Source organism: Emys orbicularis, chromosome 2 (genome assembly GCF_028017835.1).
Source record: "Emys orbicularis isolate rEmyOrb1 chromosome 2, rEmyOrb1.hap1, whole genome shotgun sequence".
Classification (NCBI taxonomy): Eukaryota; Metazoa; Chordata; order Testudines; family Emydidae; genus Emys; species Emys orbicularis.
Window position 1 is genome coordinate 81,843,701 of NC_088684.1, and position 24,815 is coordinate 81,868,515.

At 37.9% G+C, this 24,815-nt stretch overlaps 1 protein-coding gene across 1 annotated transcript in view; it reads right to left on the minus strand.

Annotated features, from left to right (window-relative positions):
* The window catches only part of TTC39C (tetratricopeptide repeat domain 39C), a 69,496-nt gene that overhangs the window by 15,239 nt on the left and 29,442 nt on the right, over positions 1-24,815 (minus strand). Inside the window, exons 5-11 of the mRNA XM_065399543.1 lie at positions 23,218-23,572; positions 21,750-21,918; positions 7,447-7,540; positions 4,262-4,369; positions 3,655-3,764; positions 2,815-2,938; positions 552-649 (exon numbers count right to left, since the gene is read on the minus strand). Coding sequence (XP_065255615.1) covers positions 552-649; positions 2,815-2,938; positions 3,655-3,764; positions 4,262-4,369; positions 7,447-7,540; positions 21,750-21,918; positions 23,218-23,572 — 1,058 coding nt within the window. The remainder of the gene's footprint in view (positions 1-551; positions 650-2,814; positions 2,939-3,654; positions 3,765-4,261; positions 4,370-7,446; positions 7,541-21,749; positions 21,919-23,217; positions 23,573-24,815) is intronic.

A 24,815-nucleotide genomic window follows, 5' to 3' on the forward strand; every position in this document is an offset into this window, starting at 1 on the left:
GATAAAGGCTGTAATCACTGCACATCACACTTCCATAATTATACCTGAGGTTTGATCATAGGCCACATGGCAGAACACAGAAGGCTGCCTTTGTCCTGTGGACCAAATTTTGGCCACCCTATTTTAGAGCTTAAGATGGCTTCAAGGTATATCACTGACAGAAGCTGTCTTTAAAAAAAAAAAAAAAAAGTCAACATGCTAAACCCTGTTTAATAGCCCAGAGGCACAATTCTTTTTTGAAATTCTCCACTTCCTCTTTTTCCCTTCAACTCTCACCCTGGCTGGTCACCTCAGCTTATACATCTGCTAAACATTAGTCCTTAATAGGAATTGGGAGATCACTGAAGCCCATGTTTTAGCCTTTTCCTGACATACAATATGAAATCCAGTAATACATACTATCTCAGAATACTCTGAAAAGACTTAATATCCTCTACTATCATTCACCCAGTGTGTCAGTAACACCGACAAACAGTAGTTTGTACTTAATCAGAAATGGGGTCATTTATAAGATAGTTGGGTACATCATTATTGTCCTTGTAACAACTTACCTGAACCGCATCTTCAGAATTTCCTAAGCATTTATGTATGGAACCAAGAAGCAAATTCTTCAAACCAACAGAAGATGAATCATCAACCTCATGACAAGCTTAATTAAAAAAAAAAATCAAATTAAACTTTTAATCAAATTATACTCCCTTTAAAATAAAAATGATCTTTTGGTGTGTTTTTTTTAATAAATCAGATTAGAAAGTGTCTAATTTCTGTAGCTTAATTTTAACTAGCAATGGCCAGTCTCAAATATTGTAATTTGTATCTTTCATGTTCTCTCAGCTCTAATTAAAAAAAAAAAAAAAAAAAAAAGTAATTTTCTAGCCCTCGTGGTTGTGGAGAAAAAAACTTGAAAATGTGACCCAAGTGAACCTTAAAGGCTCAAAGCCAGACGACCAATTAAAATAACCCATTTTTGTTTTGTTTTAAACTCAGAATTTTGGGGGCTTGACTCATGATATCTGAATGTTTGGGAGGTAGCAATACTGGTTATTACTGGGAGAATATACTCACTTCATGTTTTGAAGGCAATGATGCAGACATATCTACCTGAGTCTGCACAGATGCTTAAACTATATGCACCATACATTTCAACATGTGCTAACTCAGATGCTTTAAACGCCAACATTGTAAACCTATGTCACTGTTCACTTAAGCATATAAGAAAAGAGAGGAGGTATCATATTATGAAGATCTATAGTTTCCCAGTGTAGGCCAGGGCCATGTACAGAACATGTATATGGTAAGTTTTCAGAGGGAGCACAATAGATTTTTTTCCCCCTGAAATAAATAGGGTTCAGCTTTCAAAAGGGTGGGAAACATGTGAGGGAAACAAGATCTAGAATTTATTATTTCAATTTATTTTGAGTGTCCATCTAATGGATGCTTTACAAAAATTAACAGACATTGGAAACACTAACATATTTACATATCACAGGAATACGTAACGGTGTGATCTAAAGGTTTTATCAGCATGATTTTGGGGTTATTCATGAAATATGAGTAGAATACAAGCTCATGCCAAAAGAACTTTAATACTAAACACTATAATTTATTCTGTACGTGCCACCTAAATTACAGAAAAACTATTTTACAAATGTTTGAGAGAGTTTATAAAACTTGTATAGGAACTATTTTTCGTATTTCTTGTATATTAGAACCAGATGCCTTACCTTCTTTAAGTCCAAATGTACAGAGCTCAGATGGAGCTATTAAACAAACAAACAAACAAAAAACCACCACCACAAAAAGCCCTCAAGAAACTATTATTTTTAGACACAAAATTTTTTTTATTTAAAAGGTCTTTCTAGCACCTTTCAGGGCTAGAAAATTGAGAATCTGAATCGACCCCCTTCCAATTGTATAAAGCTCCTGCAGGGGCATGAATAATGTATTTTAAAGTTATTTTTATAGATAGAAAAGCTATTACTGGGGTAGGACTCTGGGCCTCAAGCAGATGTAATTTTCAATGCATTGAGTGCATGTGTGGCATGCACAGAAATTCACCATGTAGAAAGAGGAGGAGATATTTCAGTTGCAGGTGGATTTAAAAAAAAAAAGGGGGGGGGATTATTTGAAGCTGCTCAGAAATCTTAAGGGAGATTGTTCAATGGGGAGAGAGGTGATCAAACGTGCATGATAAATTAATTTAACACATGGCTCTGTAATTTTACACATGGATATCACCTCCACAGACACTTTTTGGGGTGAGGGGAGAGGATTGTGAGTTGTGTGTGTGTGACCGTGTGTATGTACATACCAACAGGACCACTGAGCTATTTAGAGTTACCTACAATCGTTACAGTTCCATATCTATTTCTCTAATCCCCGGATATTAATGGAAGTTATGTACACTTAGGTGACAATTAAAACACAAATGGATTGCTGTGTTTTTTGGTTTCTTTTGTGGCTATGTTTAAAAGAGTCATTAAACAAAGTTGAACTAATACAATTATCTGCAGTACACTTGATTTTAAATTAAAATGCTGTCATGAATGTCAACTTTTTTTTTTTTTTTTTTTAAGAGAAAGCCTCTTCCTTCCAAGTGTCACTCTCTATTTCAAAATAAGTGTTAATTGGAGTCCTAATGCATGCCCTTTTCCATAACTATCCAAATAATTTAGCTTACTCATAAAATGTCCACACATATTTCAGCCTTCATACTACTGCAATCAGCTAGTCTTCATGAGAGAAAAAAGAAAACAGAAGAAAAAGAGAACATATTATCTCACTGAAAGAGATAGCCAAGGAAACATATCCTACCTTGGCTCATATGCTGTAGGTTAGAAAAGGAACAGTTTGGAAGGGCTTTCCACAAATACAACACTTCAATGGATGCCAGCACACAGAGCTCTTTGGTTGGTGTCTGCTTCCTAAATCTGTCTGCCTGAAAACAGCAAAGATAGCTGTGCTAAGTTCCTCTCAGAAGAAGAGTCAGATAAGGGTCACAAACAGTAATTCTGATGTTTTCACAAAAGTAACTGTGTTAAAATGTTTGAGGCGTGAAAATTTAGCTTGCAGCTCTTTAGGACTAAAAATAAGCTGCTGAAATAGTACAATTATTGTTTCTCAATCAAGATCAAAGTTATCTGGTACATAACTAACAAGTCTTGAAAAAAAAAAACCCCTTAAAATAATACAATCTGAATATTGATGCAGTGGTGGACTAACTATTTTTCCAATAAAAGTTTGTGGGATCTTAAGTTTGTAGGGCCTTTCCACATCACTTCCAGATTCCAGAATGAGCTAAATAAGGGCATGCACAGTAGAGCTAACATCAGGGTAAAATGAAGCAGGAAAAAATGAAGCAGGAAGAAAGACTAGTGCTGTAGCTTTGGTATATCAGTATTTTTTTTCCCCTCTGAAAATTATGTAAACCAAGCTTAGTGGTGAGCTACCAACCTTTTTCCTGTTGGTAGTTCATTAAACTATAAAGAACTGTTCACTTTTTCCACCTGAATCCTTTCCACTAAGTTAACACTAGAGAAGATGGCTACCGGAAAAAATATATACTTTGTTTAGAACAAAATCCATGAGTAAAGGACAACCCAATTGCCAATTGTAGTTACTGTACTGAAGCAACTCGATCCATGCCAACCAAACCTTTTTGACTGAGAATTGTTCAATCTGATTGTTTTTTCTTTTGAAAAGCTTCTGAACTTCCTTGAATACATTCTGCGCACCATCCACATCACCAGTGGCTCCTTGACACACTGTAATAAAGTGCACACACACAAAAATTCTGCTAAAGATTCCAGGATATGAAAGATAGGGAAAAATAGAGAGAGGGCATTATGCAGGTAAAGGGGAAAAGCATAGTCTTTTAGTAAAGGGAATTCAGGCACACTCTGTTCAACTCCCAGCTCTGCCATAGGCTTCCTGTATGATCTCTGACAAGACAATTTCTTGGTGTCTCAGTTCCTCATCTGTAAAATGGGGATAATTATACTTGTCTTTGAAGGTTCTTGTGATTAATTCATTAATGTTTGTGATGCACTGAATAATTATGGTGACAGTGGCCTTATAACTACATAAACAAAATCTGAGCCACAGCTCTTTAATATGGACAGTATAAAAGGAGGAATTAGATGAAGTTCCAAGTGTTCAATTAACTTTCACAATTGCAAAAGTTTATGACCAAAGTCTTGTTTCTATACACACACACACACTTTAACACATTCATCACTAATTCTATCACTAAAAAACTAACCTGCTGTCAGGTAGGCATAATAGCACTGGGACCATCTTGATTCATTTTTAAGCCTTTCAAAGGATTCAAATGCATCTTTGAAATTCATTTCTATCATGCTGCACCAGCCTAAAAATTAGAACAATTTTAACTTATGACAGAAATCATGTTAGTTTTACATGGTATAGGCAACTACATAAACAAAGAACTAATGTTTGTGAACACTTTGGGTTGTGGCAAGTCCAAAGATTTTAAGACACCCTGAGGAATTCCATAACATTTTAAAAAAAAAATCTTTTCTGAAAAATCTGAAGGGAAGTATAACTAAAACTTTATTGGAAATTGCCTCATTACCTATAACCACTGTATTATACAAGATAACAAATACATTTTTTAGGGATCGACTCTTGCATGTATCAATTCAAACAGGTTTCAAAAGTTTCAAGCAAAAAGATGCATTATCTTATTCAGTTCTCAGACTAGTAACAGAGAACTGCTATGCTCACTTTGTTTATGTAAGAAGGTTCAGTAACGAGTAGTACTTCTAAGTACTTACAGGTGTACCAAGGCTATAGAATCTTCTGTGGTTCTCATAGAATCAAAGAATCGTATGACTGGAAGGGACCTTGAGAGGTCATCTAGTCCAGTCCCTTGCACTCACAGCAGGACTAAATATTATCTAGACCATTCCTGACAGGCGTTTGTCTAACCTGCTCTTAAAAATCTCCAATGATGCAGATTCCACAACCTCCCTAGGCAATTTATTCCAGTGCTTAACCACCCTCACAGGAAGTTTTTTTCTAATGTCTAACCTAAAAGGCCTTTGCTGCAATTTAAGCCCATTGCTTCCTGTCCTACCCTCAGAGGTTAAGGAGAACAATTTTTCTCCCTCCTCCATGTAACAACCTTTTATGTACTGGAAAACTTATGTCCCACCTCAGTCTTCTCTTCTCCAGACTAAACAAACCCATTTTTTTTTTCAAACTTCCTTCGTAGGTCATATTTTCTAGACCTTTAGTCATTTGTGTTGCTCTTCTCTGGACTTTCTCCAATTTCTCCACATCTTCCAGAAATGCGGTGCCCAGAATTGTACACAATACTCCAGTTGAGGCCTAATCAGTGTGGAGTAGAGTAGAAGAATTATTTTTTGTGTCTTGCTTACAACACTCCTGATAATCCATCCCAGAATGATGCTTGCTCTTTTTGCAACCGTTTTACACTGATGACTCATATTTAGCTTGTGATCCACTATGACTCCCAGATCCTTTTCTGCAGTACTCCTTCCTAGATAGTCATTTCCCAGTTTGTATGTGTGGGACTGAGTGTTCTTTCCTAAGTGGAGTACTCTGCATTTGTCTTTATTGAATTTCATCCTATTTTCTTCAGACCATTTCTCCAGTTTGTTCAGATCATTTTGAATTTTAATCCGACCCTCCCAAGCACTTGCAACCTCTCCCAGCTTGGTATCATCTACAAACTTTATAAGTGTACTCTGTATGACATTATCTGATTCACTGATGAAGATACTGAACAGAACCGGACCCAGAACTGATCTCCGCGGGACTCCACTCGATATGTCCTTCCAGCTTGACTGTGAACCACTGATAACTACTCTCTGGGAACGGTTTTCCAACTAGTTATGCACCCACCTTATAGTAGCTCTGTCTAGGTTGTAGTTCCTTAGTTTGTTTATGAGATCATGCGAGACAGTATCAAAAGCCTTACTAAAGTCAAGATATACCACATCTACCACATCCCCCCATCCACAAGGCTTGTTACCCTCTCAAAGAAAGCTATTAGGTTGGTTTGACATGATTTGTTCTTGACAAATCTATGCTGACTGTTACTTGTCACCGTATTATCATCTAGGTGTTTGCAAATTGATTGCTTGATTATTTGCCCCATTATCTTTCCAGGTACTGAAGTTAAGCTGACTAGTCTATAATTCCCTGTGTTGTCCTATTCCCCTTTTTATAGATGGGCACTATATTTGCCCTTTTCCAGTCCTCTGGAATCTCTCCCATCTTCCATGACTTTTTGAAGATAATCGCTAATGGCTCAGATATCTCCTCAGTCAGCTCCTTGAGTATTCTGGGATGTATTTCATCAGGCCCTGGTGACTTGAAGACATCTAATTTGTCAATGTAATTTTTAACTTGTTCTTTCCCTATTTTAGCTTCTGCTCCTATCTCATTTTCACTGGCATTCACTATGTTAGACATCTAATCACTAACAACCTTTTTGGTGAAAACGGAAACAAAAAAGTCATTTAGCACTTCTTCCATTTCCACATTTTTGGTTATTGCCCACCCCCTCCGCCCCTCCCCCCCCCGCCTTATTTAGTAATGGCCCTACCCTGTCCTTGGTCTTCCTCTCGCTTCTAATGTATTCGTAGAATTTTTCTTGTTACCCTTTATGTCTCTAGCTAGTTTAATCTCATTTTGTGCCTTAGCCTTTAAAATTCTGTACCTGTATACTTGTTTTATTTGTTTATATTCATCCTTTGCCATTTGACCTAGTTTCCACTTTTTGTAGAACTCCTTTTTTGAGTTTCAGATCATTGAAGATCTCATGGTTAAGCCAGGGTGGTCTTTTGCCATACTTCTTATCTTTCCTATGCATTGGGGTAGTTTGGTCTTAGTTTTGCTAATCATAGCAGATACACTGAAGAAGAAAAAAAGTGAGATCTCCAAATTTTTGTTCTTCAGTTATATGTTAACAGAAGGCAATGGACATGTATGTTCAAGCCCTGGGAGCTCTGAAGCTCCAACAGGATTGTTAATCCTTGGCACAGAATCATTGATTCCACGGCAATGGATAGAAGCAGGTTTTCAGTCTTATGGAGTGGACACTAAAGCCTCGATAAAAAAGGCAGAGTAAAAAGTAACCAGCTCTAATTTGTCCATTGAGCTCTTAATTCTATGGAGGTTTCTACACGTAGAAAAGCATGAGTTACTACAGGTTGTATGTATGTTGTATGTTCAAAGATCATGCAGTCATCAGATGTTACAAATCAATTGGCAACTAAGGAATCATAGGAAGGAGCATTATTAACAATCCATGCAATTAAGACACTCAAACTTTAATAACTTTTGAGGCATCAAATAATCAAAAAACCTTAACTAGAAAGAGCCAGAATATAAAATGGTGTCAATTAATCAAAATTTGAGAGCAGAATATGTACATGTCATTGAAGTTATATTTACCAATTTCATATAGGCAGACATGTTGGATCTCTCTCTGATCTGTTGCAAGTTCCAACGCAGTATGAAAGGAGGTCAAGGCACTGTTGATTTGACACTAAGAGGGGAAAAAAAAAAAAAAAAAAAAAAAAGAGATGATCATAACACAACTACTGTTAAATAAATGTAAATTTGAACAAGTACCATTATAATCACAATTCAAAAAAATCTTCAAATACAAATCTCTATTATCAGTAGCAATTAAAGAACAAATGATTATCTAGCAAATAGAAGGCCCCATATTTCACACAATAGTCACTAGTTTGCTGGAAAAGAAAGGGGCACAATTTTCTGTTGAATGAGACTTGAGTCCAAGACAAATTCCTGACCTTAAGATGAGCAGAGTGGGGAGGAGGTGAAATTAATGAAATATTTGAACTAGTCAAATATTAATAGCTTGGTTGAAATAACAATCTGACTAGTTAGATAACCTGAGGGTGCTTTTGTTCAACTGAATAATACCATTAGCCTGAGCTAAATCAACTATTAACACCAAGCAACTGGAAGTTATTTTCATAGCTAATTTTGTCCTGAGCCAACAATGGGATCTGTGTGAGGAGACCTTTGCACCCATGTGGAGCCAGAGAAGCCTATGGTTGGTTAGCAATCAAAGATTAATGACAGCATACTTGGCAAAGGAAGAAGGGACGGAGTAGCAAACCGATTAGAGTATTTAAGCAACATAAAAGGTACCACTCATACAAAAGATAGAGTCTCATATAATTTCTGCCTGGAAATGTGAATTTTACAGATTTTGGCTTTATATATTTTTTTGTAATCGGTTTGAGGGTTTGAGATACAAACATAAGGATTCAGAATGCTTTCCATAGGCATGTGTATTTAGGGGCAAGTAGTTTTTATTTACTTTTCTATTCCACCAGATATATAGTCACAAGTCTTGTTACTTTAGAACAACAGTTTGAGATTTATTCCTATGGCAGTTCTGGATATAAGAATTTCTAAGTAAAGTGTAATACTCTGTGTCATTATTTCCATAATATCATCTATAATGATTTCTGAATTCACAGATTTTTCATTTTCTTGAAAGTGTCTGAGCTCTGGATACAAACTGAAAGACTGGAGTGTGCTTCTGGATGAAATTTTATATATAAATCATCCCTCAGATCATATTTACATGACAAAGCTGTGAGACAGGACATAAAAAAATCTAGCCAGAGGCCTAAACCCACTATCCAGAGGCTGATATGGAAGACTGGGGGAGGCTAGGGTGACCAGACGTCCCGATTTTTAGGTGTTTGTCCCGAGATCAGTCGGGATGCAATTTGTCCCAATATTTCGCTCTGCCGGCAGTTTGTGGGGGGTTTTTTGCTCCGCCGGCGGACCCCGCCCGCCCCCGGTGTCCCGATATTTTCTTCCTCTCATCTGGTCACCCTACGGGGAGGCAGAAGAGTTCAAAGGACTTGATGAAAACTCAGCCTCCCCTAATCCGCTGAGAAGGGTGAGGGTGCTTCTCTCTCTTATCAGGCAGATTTCTGAAGAAATAGCTTGGGGAGTGGGCGTGGGGGCTCTATTCTTAGTATCAACTAAAACTAGTAGATGTCTGATCGATGCCATCTTTTAGTAGCTAGAAAGGAGATGCACACGTTTCCTTACCTTCCTCATGAATAATTCCAGTACTTTAAGTTGTGTACACTAATTACTTGAAAGGTTTATCCTGCAAAGAACTGCCTCCCACACTGATGGTATCCTTCAAGCAGATTTCAGACCACGCCATAGTACCTGTGATCAAGTGCTGGCACTCAATACCCTAGACTGAGAATGGCTTCCAGACCAAGCAGAAGACATGCAGTATTTCTAGATCTTGCTGGTCATGACATGATCCAACATATAGGCCTACTATACAAACGGTCATTGGTCCTACTGTGGTGCATTGTCATGGCTGTGGAACTGTTCCTGAGAGATCATCAGTTCCAAGTTTCACTTGGACAAAAAACAACAACAACAACAACAACAAAAAAACAACACACCCCCAGTTCCTGGAGACCTTAAAAAAATTGTCTACCTCAGGGTTTAGTTCTATCACTAACACATTTGAACCTCTTCACAAATGACCTTCCCTACACCATTGCCAGGTGTTTTATCTATGCAGACATCATCTCTCTGGCAGTGCAGGACCAGGATTACTGGCACTTAGAAGTGCTGAATGCAGATGCAGAGAGAGATGGCCCACAATTATAAAAGATGGAGACTTAAACCAAGTGCTAAAAAAAACAGCTTCCAGCTATTTCCATTTAAACCACTCCAAGGCCAACAAACAGCTCAACATCTTCCTAAATGACCACAGGCTGGACCACAATCCAAAATCTGTATATTTAGATGTTACATTGGACCTCAACTTGACATTCAAGGAACACCTTTCCAAGACCTTGCTGAAAATTAAGACAACAACCTGATCTGTGAACTAGCTGGTTCAACCTGCAGAGCCAATGTGTAGACACTAAGCAGCTCTGGGCTTACTTTGTGCTATTCTGCAGCAGAGTATTGCCCTCCAGCTTCTCTGACACAGGACTAGTGGACACTCAGTTGAATAAAACTATGCATATAATAATTGGTACTATGAGATCAACCAGTCTGACTTGGATGCTGGTCCTGTCCAACACTGCCTCTTTGGACATCAGGCAACAAGTCACCTTGCAGAATCTGTCCCTTACGGTGCAAGACATGCTCATCTACCACTGTTTAAAGATGCATCTAATCCACCAAGCCACCAAATTATTAACTAATGGCACCCCATTTGGACAATTCCTTTAAGGGGACCTCAATGTCACCTCCAGATAGCATACTAGGTGGCACGAACAAGGTTCAAACATAGCTAATACCTATCTTGTGACAGATTCAACAGTCCAGCTACCTGGTTTTGACTTTCCATGCCATCTGTAGGAAAAGTTCAGTCGCTTCAGATGTAGAGTGATCAGATGTGCTACAAATAGGGTGGCCAGATAGCAAGTGTGAAAAATTGGGACACTTTTTTGGGGGGAGGGAGGAGAATAGCTGCATATACAAGACAAAGCCCCTAATATCAGGACGTCTGGTCACCCTAGCTGCAAATGATTAAGTGGGACCTTTGTGACTCTCCCCTTTGCTGCTGTGGCCAGTTAGAATATGTAGATCATATATTTGCAGATTGCATCCATTGACAAGGGCTGCCTGGTTCCCTCAGGGACTTGAACAAAGTCCTTTTCTCAGCTACTGAATGGTTAACACATTTACGCTGACACACTTGACTTTAACGTCTATTTAAATGCAATAAGAGTACCTTTTTATGCTACGGCTCATAATTTTCTTAAGTTACAGCACAATGAAATTAACAAGATTCTTGTCGGGTTCATTGCTGTCCACAGGGTTCTGTGGCAAATAGTTAAGCTGATCAAAAGCCGTGTTAATTTCACTGTGCTGTTAGAGAAAATTATGGGCAGCAACTGTACTGAATCTGTGTGTCTGCAGACTCAGGAAGACAATCATGTATCAGTTCACATTTGGGAAATGTATCTTCATAATATTAAGGGCTAGAAAAAAATGTTTTATAAATATAAGTTTTAATTTTGAAGAAATTGATGGCTTACATCCTCCAACTCTCCTGTCACTCAGGTAATGCAAGAGTCAGATATAATTTCTGGCTTATCAGCAAACTATTTTAGGGTAGTCCATGTGGACAACCGTAAAACTTCCTTTAGAGTCAGATTTAATTTTAGATCCTGATCTCACTGGCTACTGGATTCTCCATTGGCATCCTTGTCCCCTTATTCATTCTGTCTCAGTTCCATCTCAATATATTATTCATTTTTCGCTTATTCTTCCTTCTTTGTTTTCAGTTTATACATATCAAGAAAGTATAATTGATTATTGTTTACCAATACTACAATAAACTAATATTCATGTTTTAAAAAATTTCATTAAAAAAAATGAAACACTTGGATCAAACTATAACATTCATTTTCTTCTAAAATAAATACATTTAATAAATATTACTTTTAAAATAAGTTCATTTTAAGGAAATAAATCTTCTGTTATGTTTGAACATACTGAATGATTTATCTACTTTTCCTGGATATTTATCTACTGTTGAAGTGTGCATTGGGAAAAATCATAAAATATTTAAGTAAAAGGAAGATTAAAGTTACACACATTTCAATAAAAGGTTCCTATTATTTGGGGAAAGTAAAAATTCACCCAGTGAGGTAATCTAAACTACATGCTCTCTCCACACCGCTCCTAACAATTACTAAAAGGCTGACTTATTTCTCAAGAAAAATGTTTCAGTTTAGAATTACTAGAGGACAGCTTTAAAACAAAAGCTACCCTGCAATAGTCATTTCCTGCATAAGCGTAATAAGAGTTCTGTATAATCTGGGTGAAATTCCTAGACCCATAGACTTCAATGGGGCCAAGATTTCACCCTGTTTGTATTTTAAAGTTAAGTTCTCCACAATCCACTTCTCCAGTTTCCTAAAATCTTTGATTGAATATGTCTCATACCTTTCTCTAACAGTGCAAGAATTGTCTCTTTTGTGGACACTCTCAAATCAGTTTAGAAATTACTTTTAACAATTCAACTCATTAGTTTTGAATTGGCCTACATCAAATTGATAAAAGCCATTTCTAAACCAGTTTAAGAGTGACCACGCAGAGGTTTGCAAGAGTTTAACTAAACTAGTGTAAGTTTGTACACAGACAAGATCTTATGCAAAATCAGTCCCCTATGAAGTTCCTTAGCTGAGCTGATTCACATTTTGACAAAGATTTTTTATAATCTCACCATTTTACTGAGGGGCACACCTCTCAACACTTCACAATCAGCATGACCCAGCACCACTATCTCTGACAGACTCACATACACACCCCATTTTTATTCACACATACATGATAAGATCTTCTAAAAAGCCTGACATGTATTTCCACTAGTCAGTGTTGATACTAAGCAGAGGAGTGAAAGGGACCCATCAATGAGTAAAAGCAGCAAAACAACAAGTATAATAATATAGTTTCCAGGAAATCCTTACTAATTTTATGTATCCCATGGCACCAAATGAAAAGATGGTTGTTAATTGCTTTTCATGGATTTGGCATGGGGTGGGGTGGTTTTGTTTAATTTGCTTCTTTGTCTCATCAGGGAATACCATTTTAGTTGCTAAGGAACTATTTCATTGTAAAGTACGTTTGCTGCAGTGATATACAGTAACTCCCTGTGGGAGTAAACCACAGTTATAATGTAACAGTGTAAACAAGCACAGCCTAAATTATATAGTTTTCTTGTATAGAATGTTTGTTGGTGTGATGAGAGAATATGCTCTGGAGAAAGTGAGGAAATTTTTTTTAATGACAGTATATTTAATTATCCAGTGAGATTGCATGAGTGAGTTATGGTAAGTTTTGTTTGCTCTCAAGGTTACCAAGATATCATCAAGGACCCTGTGAGTCTGTGTATAGTAAATTTACTTATGTAGTATACCTTCTATTTACTTACACATTTTAATAATATATTTTAAAACAACTGGCAACACAGACATTAACATTATAGAATCATACCAGTTTCAGCTGTGGTTAGGCAGAAACTTCCAAAATAAATCTATATTTTCAAGATCTTACAATCTTCTGAAAAAGCTTTAGAAGCAGCATAAGAAGCTTCAGCCCCATCCCAAAAGTTAAATTTGAGAAATTTGTAAAATTTTATTCTGAACATTTTTGGACAACTGTGTTAAAACAAACAAACAAACGATTCAGTCCTCTCTTGCATATCTGAAGATTGTTTGATTTTCAAATAGAAAGGTTATATTTGCAGAACACCACACACTGTGCAATGATTTAAGCTGATTATGTGGTTTCTCTAAACTTATACTAAAACGTGGCTGCCTGTGGAGCACTGAACATAGAAATAAATGCAGCCCTATTTATTTCAAAGTCTAATGCTGTACGATAGAGTCCTACAAACATTTGAGGATGTAAGGGCCTTGAGATCTTGATAAACTTCATCTGTGCATGTGGCCCAGTAGACTTGTCTTTAAGACATTCCTTGGCACAACTAAAATTCCCAGTACCTCCAGATATTGCAATGGTGCTTCAATACCCTTCTTTAAGATGCTGGGGTATTGATTTCTGCTTGCAATCTTAAGGTTGTTCCTTAAAATAAATGCACTTCTGAATCTTTATTTATTGGCTTAAAAAATAAACCAATGGAACTGCAAATGACTAAAAACAAGCTAATGCAACATTAACGTTTAGATCTGCTGACTGCAGAGTGTGAACATCTCAAGTTATAGCTCTCACAACAGCAGTCACTCAGCCCCTTGGCATGTGCACATTAGCATGAAAGATTACACAATAAACAGTATAACAATCGATAGCCCCCTTACGTATATATAGTGCCAATTAAAAACTACTGAGAGAACCATAACTGTAATTTTTTTGACTTAGTACTTCTAAAATCTCAACTACTTGCATGAAGTTTTTATTTATACGCAGCCAAGATTTACCAAATTTGGTAAATTTACCCCACAGCATTGTACTGAGCCTCTCCAATGCCAGCTAGCTTGGCCCAATGCTATTATTCTCTCTTCACAGTGACCCAATCTCCCTTCATTGTCAACCAGTTTTGTCAGTTTTAAAGGGGACAAACTAGCAGCTATGGATGCTGGCCAGCAATCTCTAAAAGCAGGGGAAACTGCCTTGCATGTTTGAGGACTCCATGTGTAGATTTCAAAATCTGGAGGGATTCCTCTGATTTTATATTCCAGAATCCTCCATTATTTTCCTCAAGGTTTCAGGTATCACTCCAAACCTACTGAAAATTAGGATTGCAATGTATTATTAAAAATAGTTTATAGTCCAGAACACAGGTAATCAATTTTTTTAGTACTTTCGATTAAAAATAATTCAAAAACTTTTTTAAAAGTAAACCTTGGTGTAATAGAAAGAGAGCCTGAGACATAAGCCCTTGTATTAAAGGCCTGGTATGAGGCAGGACCTGCTCACAGAATTTGGCAATAACAGGGCTGATATTGCGGAAATACACATTCCTAAGAAGTGCTAGTCACAGAAGTGCTCACGCAAACACATTCCGATATCAAGTGGTGCCAGAACATTCAGATATCAAGAATGGTACAAAAACATTCCCCAAGGATAACAAGAACACACTGACCCCTCCTAAAAGATAAGGTCAAGATGACAGTATGTAATAGAGAGGTTTTGATCAAACCAATATGTACAAGGTGATGAGTGATAACTAGCCACATCAGGGGACAGTAACTACAGTATCTTTGTCAGAGGGGCAGTACTAACTTGTTTGTATCAGGGTATAAAGATGTATCTCAGAGGGAGTATCTTTGTGTGGCCTTAGGGAGGAACGGAAAGTCCCGCTGTTCACTGGGCGGGTCCATTGTTACGGGCATACATATATTAGTGGTCTGGTAGAGTCTGCGGGATACTAGTCCCCGTGCTTCGTCGACAATAAACCTGGCCAGGTGCCTTCGTCCTCTTAACGGATCTTGTGGTCATTGGGCGGTTCGATCGAGATCTGCCGTGCCAGCTGTTTGCGCAGGGCTGGGGTGGCACACAGAGGGAACACACACACGCAGCCAAACATCTATCGACATCTAACCACACTTGGTAGTACAGTATTTTTGGGAAAGTTTTCATCTGGGACCTAACTAACCCTTTATTTTAAGTATGATTGGCTTAAGAAGCTCTAATGCTTATGCCTAAATAAATTTGTTAGTCTCTAAAGTGCCACAAGGATTCCTCGTTGTTTCTGCTGATACAGACTAACACGGCTACCACTCTGAAACCTAATGCTTACTGTTTAATTTTGCCTGTGAGCTGTATATTTTTTCAATCCAAGCTATATTAACACCATCTCAACTTTCAGGTAATTTTTTTTTTTTTTTTTTTAAATTCCACAGTGTCCTAGGGCCTTTTAAAATTGGTTGCAAATATGAATATTTTAGTGCAAGAAGCTTATGCTCGTGACAGGTAGAGGGTGTTATCTTGATGGCTAAAAGCTAAATGAAATACAAGAGTTGTAAATACTGTCACTTACGGTCTGACAGAAACATATAGTTAAGGGTTTGTTTGTTTACTAACAGAGTCACTAGAAACCTGGGAGCAGATTCTCAGCTGGTTTATGTGGTCATAGCTTTATTGAAATCGATGGCACTATAAAAATGCTATCAGCTGAGGCTCTGCCCACTGGCTGGTGTGGAGGGACCAAAGGGCTTACACAAATTAGGACTCTGTCAAATGTTCATTCTTACTGGTTTATCTTACTTGATGGTATTAATCTGTTGCTTTTAGATATTTCAGTGTGTGGACATTCACCCCCTCTATCTAGGGAAACAAATGGGGAAAAAAGCACTGGTGAGTGAGTAAAAGAAATAGGAGAGGAACACCAACAGCAGAAAGGCTGATAAACCTCAGTTAAGGATTGAATACCACTCTTAACTCTGTCCATTTACCTGATACCATCTATCATCAGTTACTGGCCCCAGACACTAGTGTAACAATTTAATAATGTTGTTATAAATAATTGGATATTTATCAGCATAGTTACCTTAATCAAGTTTTGTCTGGGAATATATTTCTATCTACTTCACTCCAGTAATGAGAAAGGCTCCAAGGCACAGCCAAAAATGCTGAATTTCAGGTAGTTTGATATTAGAAATAATTACAATAACTATTTAAATATTCTTCAGATACCCTAATGCAGTGGTGCCCAAACTTTTCTGGTCACACCTCCCCCTTACCAGTAATGAAATCTATTCACACACACACCCTCCATTATTGCACAGTTGGTTCAGCAGCAGAGCTTGGGCTGAAGGCAGAGCTGGGGGCAGAACTGGGGATGGGGGAGGAGCTGGGGTTAGAGCTGGGCTGGGGCTAGAGAGGGAATGAGGGCAGAGCTGAGCTGGGCTCGGGTGGGGGTGGAGCGGAGCTGCGGCTGGGGGCAGAGTGGTGCTGCAGCCGGGGCGGGGCGGATGGCACTCCCTCCCTGCCCCCCAGGTTCCCTCCAAATGTTCCTCCACACCCCTGTAAGAGGATGCACCCCACAGTTTGGGGACCACTGCACTAATGTATTCAAAATGTTCTCATTTTGCATTAGAGGCTTAAAGTTGTGTACAATACCCCTTCTCAATTAGTTTTATTGGAAAAGACTACAAAGATGGAAACAGCCAGACAATTTACAAAGGTATGCTTGCAGATTTGGCAAACATATCAGACAGTATCACCATCAGACACACACGAAACATACAACATTCCTGAAAAAGTGAGATATCTGATCATCCTACCAATGTGACCTTGAACCTCCTGTCTCACTTCCATTCCAACTCTCCTGTGTCATCCTTCCCTTTCACTTGCAGCCAAAATGCATTCGTTTCAACATTTCTAGAAGACATTCAAGACTTCATCCCTCAAACGAGCGATTTTGAGAAAGTGGGAAGATCAGTTCATTATATCCATATTTATACACCCTACTATAAGGCTGTTTCACAGAAAACTACTGTCAGAGACCAAGCCCCCATACTACTCTATATATGCTTTTCAGAATATAAAGTTTCAAAACTTCATAATACAGTAGTAAACTCTCCCTTGATATCCGGTCCTCACTGGACTTTCATGGCCCTGTACTTTCTTGATTTTCCTCCGTCCTCTCAGACTTGGCAGTCCTTCCTCCTCCCATCTCCCGCTATTTGTCCGCTTTACACAGCTTTGTCCTTGGACCCCTTTTCTTTTTTTCTACATCTTGATGACATTACAAGTTTGGTTGATAAAGGTAATAGTATTGACGTAATGTACTTAAGTCTTCTGTAACACGTTTGACTTACTACCACACATTTTGATTACTAAACTAAAACAGTATACAACTAACATGGCAAACATTAAATGGATTAAAAACTGGCTAACTGGTAAGTCTCAAAATGTAATTGTAAACAGGGAATAGTCATCAAGTGGGTATGTTTTCAGTGGGGTTCCATAGGGATTGGTTCTTGGCCCTATGCTATTTAACATTATCACCAATGAGCTGAAGGAAAATATAAAACCACTGATAAAGTTTGCAGATGACACTAAAATTGTGGGAAGGTAAATAAAGAAGAGTACAGGTCACTGATTCAGAGCAATCTGGAACTCTTGGTAAACTGGGTGCAAGCAAACAATATGTGTTTTAATGCAGCTAAATGTAAATGTATACATCTAGGACGAAAGAACATAGGCTTTATAGGATGGGGTACTCTAACCTGGGAAGCAGTTACTCTGAAAAAGATTTGGGGGTCATGGTCGATAATTAGCTGAACATGATCACACAGTATGATGCTGTGGTCAAAAGAGCTAATGCGATTCTGGGATGCATAAACAGGGGAATCTTGGGTAGTAGTAGAGAGGTTATTTTACCCATGTATTTGGTACTGGTGCGACTGAGCTGGAACACTGTGTCCAGTTCTGGTGCTCATAATTCAAGAAGAATGCCGAAAAATTGTGGCTCTTCTCTGAATCCTCTACAAGAATGATTAAAGGATTGGAAACATGCCTTACAGCAGGGGTTCTCACACTGGGGTATGTGACCCCTTCAGGGGTCACAAGGTTATTATGTGGGGGTCACGAGTGAGGAGCAGCGCCAGCCTCTCCCCGGTGAGGGGAGTAAGGTGGGCTAGACCAGTGGTGTGCAAAGTGGGAGGCATGCCAGGGGTTCTATGTGGGGCGGGGGGAAGCGCACAAAGAAACTGTGTCAATATCACTTTTCACAGCAGACTTAGTGTCCCATTACCACCATGACTTCTGCACTTCTGCTGGTGCTGCCTTCCGAGCTGGGCGGCTCTGAAAGCAGTGCTGCTAGCAGCACCACAGAAGTAAGGGTGGCAATGAGGCGCTAAGTCTGTTGTGAAAAGTGATCTCTGTATGTTTGTTAATATCACTTTTCACAGCAGACTTAGCGCCTCATTGCCACCCTTACTTCTGTGCTGCGCTGCTGGTGGTGCTGCTTTCAGAGTCACCCAGCTCTAAAGGCAGTACCAGCAGAAGTAATGGGACACTAAGTCTGCTGTGAAAAGTGATATTGACAAAAGTTTCCCATTATCACTATTTAAAAAAAAAATTCTGCTTTTAATAATTCAATACAAATGTGTTTGTCTTAATTTAAAAGCAGTGAAAAAAGGTAAATTCATTTCAAATAGGGTTATAAACTTAGCATTTAAAATAGTGTTAAATATAAAACATGTGTTTTTAATTTACAAGGGTGTCCCACTCAGAGGCTTGCTGTGTGAAAGGGGTTGCCAATACAAAAAGTTTGAGAATCACTGCCTTACAGCAATTGAACTCTTTGAGTCTATCTAGCTTAATGAAGAGAAGGTTAGAGAGCGACATGACTACACTCTGTAATTATCTATCTGGGCACCAAATATTTAATAATGAGATCTTCAATCTAGCAGAGAAAGATAGAACACAATCCAATGGCTGGATGTTGAAGCTAGAAAAATTCAGACTGGAAATAAGGCATACATTTTTAATGGTAAGAGTATTTAACCATTAAACAGTTTATCAAGGGTTGTGGTGGATTCTCCATCACTGACAATTTTTAAATCAAGTTGGCCTGTGTTATACAGGAGGTCAAACTAGATGATCAGAATAGTCCCTTCTGGCCTTGGAATCTAGGAATCTTATCCCTGGGGGACATGCTCCATTTGCATCGCTTCAACTACCATTGCGTATCTGTGCATGAAACTCTCAATTTACCTCTCCACAGTGATCCTCTCTCTGTGTCCAGTCTGGCATATCTATCGGTCTCTTATTTGGATGGCTGGTTTCAGTTCACCAGACTGGACTGCTTGCTTTTTATATCTTCACATAAGTAACACCTACATGCAGTACAGTATGCAATTGTCCATGCTATCAATTGAAATTGCACAACATACACATTGAGCATGTACAGGCCCAAAGAATATAAAAAAACCAGTGCTGCATGCTGTTACTCACAGGACTAATATATAAAGCCTACAAATTCTATTTTTCTATCAACCACTATTAGAACTATTGGCTTTAGATATATACAAGCTATTTTGAATCCTTGGAACATGTAAAGTACTTTGTAATCAGCCAGCTATTTTGAATATCCACTGCTGGTAAAATAAATGACATTCTAACTGCAACATGTTTCCTTTAGGACAAAAAGCAAGGCTTACGTTTAGATGTCTCCCAACATGACCTTAAAAATCAGATGACTCCTTGGCAGATTTGTAGGGTTGGATTTGTCTATGTACAATGAAATTCAGTACAGCAGTTAAAGTTTTATCAGGAGTTAAACACTGCAAGCTTTCCACAGGCCTCTACTTATGAAATACCCTTTCAGGTCCTGACGACTTCAAGCATAAGTCCAATACACTTCTGTTGCATCACATTTCTTTCCATGTTTGCTGTTTCTTAAAAACATTTACATTTAAACAAGGGCTTGCTCCTTCCCAGCTCATTCTTCTTCTTCTTACTGGATTACATACTGAAGTCACAATATTGAATTTGTGATATCACTAATTAAATGCATAACAAATCCGTTATTCAATATTCATTTGATATTTCCACAGCAACACAGTGTCACAAGGATACAATACCATTCAGGACACAGCTGATAAAGCTGGCTTGTGAAGGAAAATCTTCTTATAAAAACAAGTAAGTGCAAGAATAGCAAAGAGAATACAATAAAGTAAATCTCTGCCTTCTTCTTTCAAGTTCACACTAGTATGAAATTTTCCTTGAAATACAAGTGCTTTCTCCTCACTGACTGAGATGGAGAAATACTTTTAAAGTGACTATGTAAAACTGACACCCTCTTACTCACACCAGATCTGCACCCTGTCTGTATTCAGGGTCATAAAGGTTCATTTTATTGACAAAGATGTTTTTACTGATTTTATTCTGGTTAGTCCTACAGAGATAATACAGCTATAGATTATATTCCTTTTCCTACATCAACGGACATGTTAATAGTTCCAATTACAAGGTCAGATTCTGGGATGAACCATTACCAACTCTACATTTTTTGAACTACTGTAGTATGTATTTCGCATATCTATTTCACCTGAATATCTTCAAAAACCCTTTGAAACACATTCAACTACATGGAATGACTATAGGATTCAATGAAAGGCAACTAAAATATTTTCCCACCCACAAATAACATCAAAATAATGCCTAAAAAGGTAGTTTGCCTGGGACAGCACAAAATCAGTTCAGATTGGAAATGTATTAGAGTATTTCCAGGTAAAACCAAACAAGATGCAAATAAATCTGATCTGTCTTATAAGGCAAGACTGAAAGCCTAACTCTTGTTACCCATGCTTCTGCCCCAGAAACAGCAGGCTCTATTCTGAGAATCAACCATAAACCACAGCAGATATGAGTGCATTAAGGACTGAACTAGCCCTAACAGTTGTGTTGAGATGGAGCATTTCAGCCCAATGGCTGTTTGTCCAAAAGGAACATTTAGGATCCTTAGATGCCACAATGCAAGAAGCTAGCTACTGGTGTTTTTTATTTTTTTTATTTTTTATTTTTTATTACAGCAGCCCTGGGAATATTCTGACACCGATGGATGAAGCAGCAGCAGATGAGAGAGGGTGTTTAAAGCTCTCTTGCCTGCCTCAAACTAGTATGGGCACACAGAAAGGACAGGATTCAGAGCCAAAATGTGGGACTGCTGCAGTAGCTGAAGAACACCTTTTCAACACAGACAGCAGTAGTGAATCTTGTTTTCAGGGAATAACCCTATTCAGCTCATATCTCACTATGGGAGTTAAGAACACCCTGGTTTGATGTCTAAACAGCAAAGGAAGTTACCGAAAGGGGCTACCTGTACATTGACAGGTCAGAGTCAGGCAAAGCACATCAGAAAGGAAAACAATGTTTTCTACTCATGTTTTCAATAGATTAAATTCAGATTTCAATATGACAAATTCAAGGCTTAAGTATCTATTAATACTGCAAGAAAATATGACTTATAGCAATAAATACATTTCCTTTTATTAAGGTGCTGCAAATACACCAAGTAGCAAAACAACAAGAGTCAGATCTTGATATTTAAGTCAGTTGGCCAGAGCTAAGTTACAATAGGGCTGATTGAGACTCTGGACAAGAAGGTGCAAAAGAGGATTTTTTTCCCCTTCATGTCTGATTTATTGAAGTCTGTATTGTTTTAATGTAATATATTCAAAACAACAACATTTACAATACAACAAAGAAAAAATAATCTGGAGAATGAAAGCATATAATACCTCTAATCGCTGTATTCTTCCCTTGAAGAACATAAACAAAGAAGAATTTGGATAAGCAGCTTCTTTTTTCAGAAGAATCTCCTTAGCCTCTTTCAGTCCTGCCTTGTTATCGCTGCCATCCAAAGCGAAAAAGGGGCGAACTACTGTGTGGTACCACAGCAAAGCTAATCTGAAAGAAGACACAAAAAGAACGATGATTACAGTTTGTTTACAGCAGATGAGTTCTATTACAGAGGCACTGACAAAAGATGCAGAGCATGATTCTTCTCTTGCTTGCCCTGACTTTAAGCCAGTGTCCTTCATTGCCTTAAATTGATTACTTCAAAATTACACCAGAGTATACAAAAGTAGAATTAGGCTCACAATTTCCAAAGCATTAGATGAGTAGGGTTTTTACAATCTCTAGAACTAAGAACTGGATAACTTTTTAAAATAATTAAGTTCGTAAAAACACCATAAAACAAACAACAATTGAAGATTGAGGGGAAAGGGGAGGGATATTGAGCCTGCTTTTCCAAAGTGTTGACAAATAAATGACCGAGATCAGACTTAATGTGGGGGAAGAGCAGGGCATGCCTGCTTCCTGGGCCAATTGGTGCGGAAAACACCAAGAAGGGATGGTATTCTCAATTTTCCCACAATATAGATTATATCAAACTGACTAATGAATGAATCTTCAGGGCATATTAAAACTGATTATCAGATCAGAACTCTCCAAGCAGAAAGGATTTAACACTGCATTCCACACTTATTGCAGTGGTGCACTGTAGTTCCTAGGCAAACCCAGGAGTGAAGGTATGAACTTTGTGGCACTGAATAGTAGAAAGACCTTCATAAAGGGCAGTAAATTGAGACTGGGTGAAAGATAAGCCACAAAAAATACCAGAATGCAGCATAAAGAGTCAGGAAATCTTGTTATATGAGGGATGCCCCTCAAAAGGCCAAAATATTGAATATCCTTTTTGTGTGTAAAAAGCTCCAATGTTCCCAAACTTTTGCAAACGGGAATGAGATATAAATAGAAAAAAATCATATCAAAATAAGTATATATAATGAGTAGGTAGAAGTTTATAGCTTTTATGACATGAACATTTTCCCCTGTACAAGTTGTTAAATAGCAAGCTAATTAAACATTTCAGCTTACTGAGGTTTTTAGGATATCCTTTAAATTACTGTTTTAAGCACAATAATTTCTCCCTATTCATAGGAACTATTCGATGATATAATAAAAGGCTTTGGAGAATAAAAATCACCAACACAATCTGAAGGCACGTATTTAAAAAAAGGTCTCATTATAATATATGATCAATTTAATAAACAATGGCATGTTAAGCAACAATTTGAAAGCTTTTTACCTGCTGATGTTTCCTTTAAAGCAACAAGCTTTTATTTTATTTTTTGTTTCTTTGTAGTTCACTAACTTTCACTACTAAGTTATTTACCAAAGAATTTCAATATAGCTACTCACGTAGCTAAAGGGGCCTTCATGTCCTTACTTTCACTTGCATACATCAGTGATGAAAGCCCCTGTAGGCGGTCTCCAGGAAAACCCAGCAGGTTGATGATTTTGAGCAGGTTTGGGGGCACCATGGATATGCAAAGATGAAAAAGTCCATATCCAAAGCTAACAGCACCTTTCAGTCTGTTTAGCGAATCCTCCGTTACACCTTCTGCAGCAATATGATTATCATTTGCAGCATCAGAAGTCAAGGATTCCTGAGTTATCTTCTTTTGATATACTTCCTGAAGTGTATTAATGTCCACGTAGCATTTATTGTAAATTTTCCAGGCTTTTCGAAGGATCCACCCACCTTTTATGTATGCTGACAACAGAAAGAAAATATATCTCAAGGGTTTATTCCAGATACAAAAACTAAAAAAAAAGTCATAAATGGTCTTTCATAGAATGACAAATACTATATTGCAATTTCTATTTAAGCTGATTTCACTTCATGACTACAAAAAAGTTCTGCAGGATTTTGCAGCAATGGACATTCTGTTACCTGGAGATTATCTAATTAAAAAGGCAAATTTAAAAGGAATACCTATCACATATTTTTGATCTAAAACCTGATTTGATTTGTAAAATCTAGGGAAGATCTTTAATAGTAACAATACGATGAATTTATACAGTGCTTTTTAGCCAAAGATCTTAAAAACAATTTATAGCACAAAGTTACTACTACCTGTAGTAGGTAGACAACAAGGATGATGCAGATGAACAGAGAAATAAACACAAAGTAAACAATGCCGGCTTCTGCAACTTTACAAACACATGGTGTGGAGTAGGATGAACACAGTGCCTGGCACATGGAAAGTAGCAAAAAAACCCAAAGGAAAAATGTTTAATTTTAACTCCAAGTGGCTTTGAAAGAATAGAGAATGGGGAAAAAAATAACCAAAACCTTATCTGGAGTAGATTACAGTGTTTTTTAAATAAGGTAGATATATTTTTTCATACAAAACTGTATTCAAAATTGTTTTACACAGTTAAACAGTGACTCATAGGAGAAGAAAATGAAAAAGGTATGAAAGAAGAGGAACATGAAGTACTTTCCACAGATTTGAAATGAGAGCTAGAGCTGCCGAGGAGACATATGGGAAGTGTGTTTCAGACAGCAGAAGATGCAGGGAAGTGTCTAATACCAAAAGTGGGGAGCTTGTATGAATGGACAGAGAAGAGACAAGTCCTCAACAAGTAACAGGGAGGACACAGGCAGGTTGCAGCATGTGCATGGACAAGGATAATAGTTTTGAACTTGAGTTGTTTGAGGAAGGATGTGAGGTTACACTACCACTCTTTGTAAGTGTGAGAAAGTAGGCAATGGCCCATTGCATGTCTGAAGAGTTGAAGTGATACGATAATGGAGATGCAGTGGCAAAGTGGGAGGAAATGTAGGCAAGGATGTATGTGGGTACTGTTGTCGGCACAGGGATAAGCAGATTTTTAGACACAAATTTAGTGTCCAGGTTGAGATGAATTTTACAGAGTGTAAAGACAAATGGGGGCCTGAGACAAGGAAGGAATATGGAGACAAATCTACTCTCTCTGCATATTTGTATATT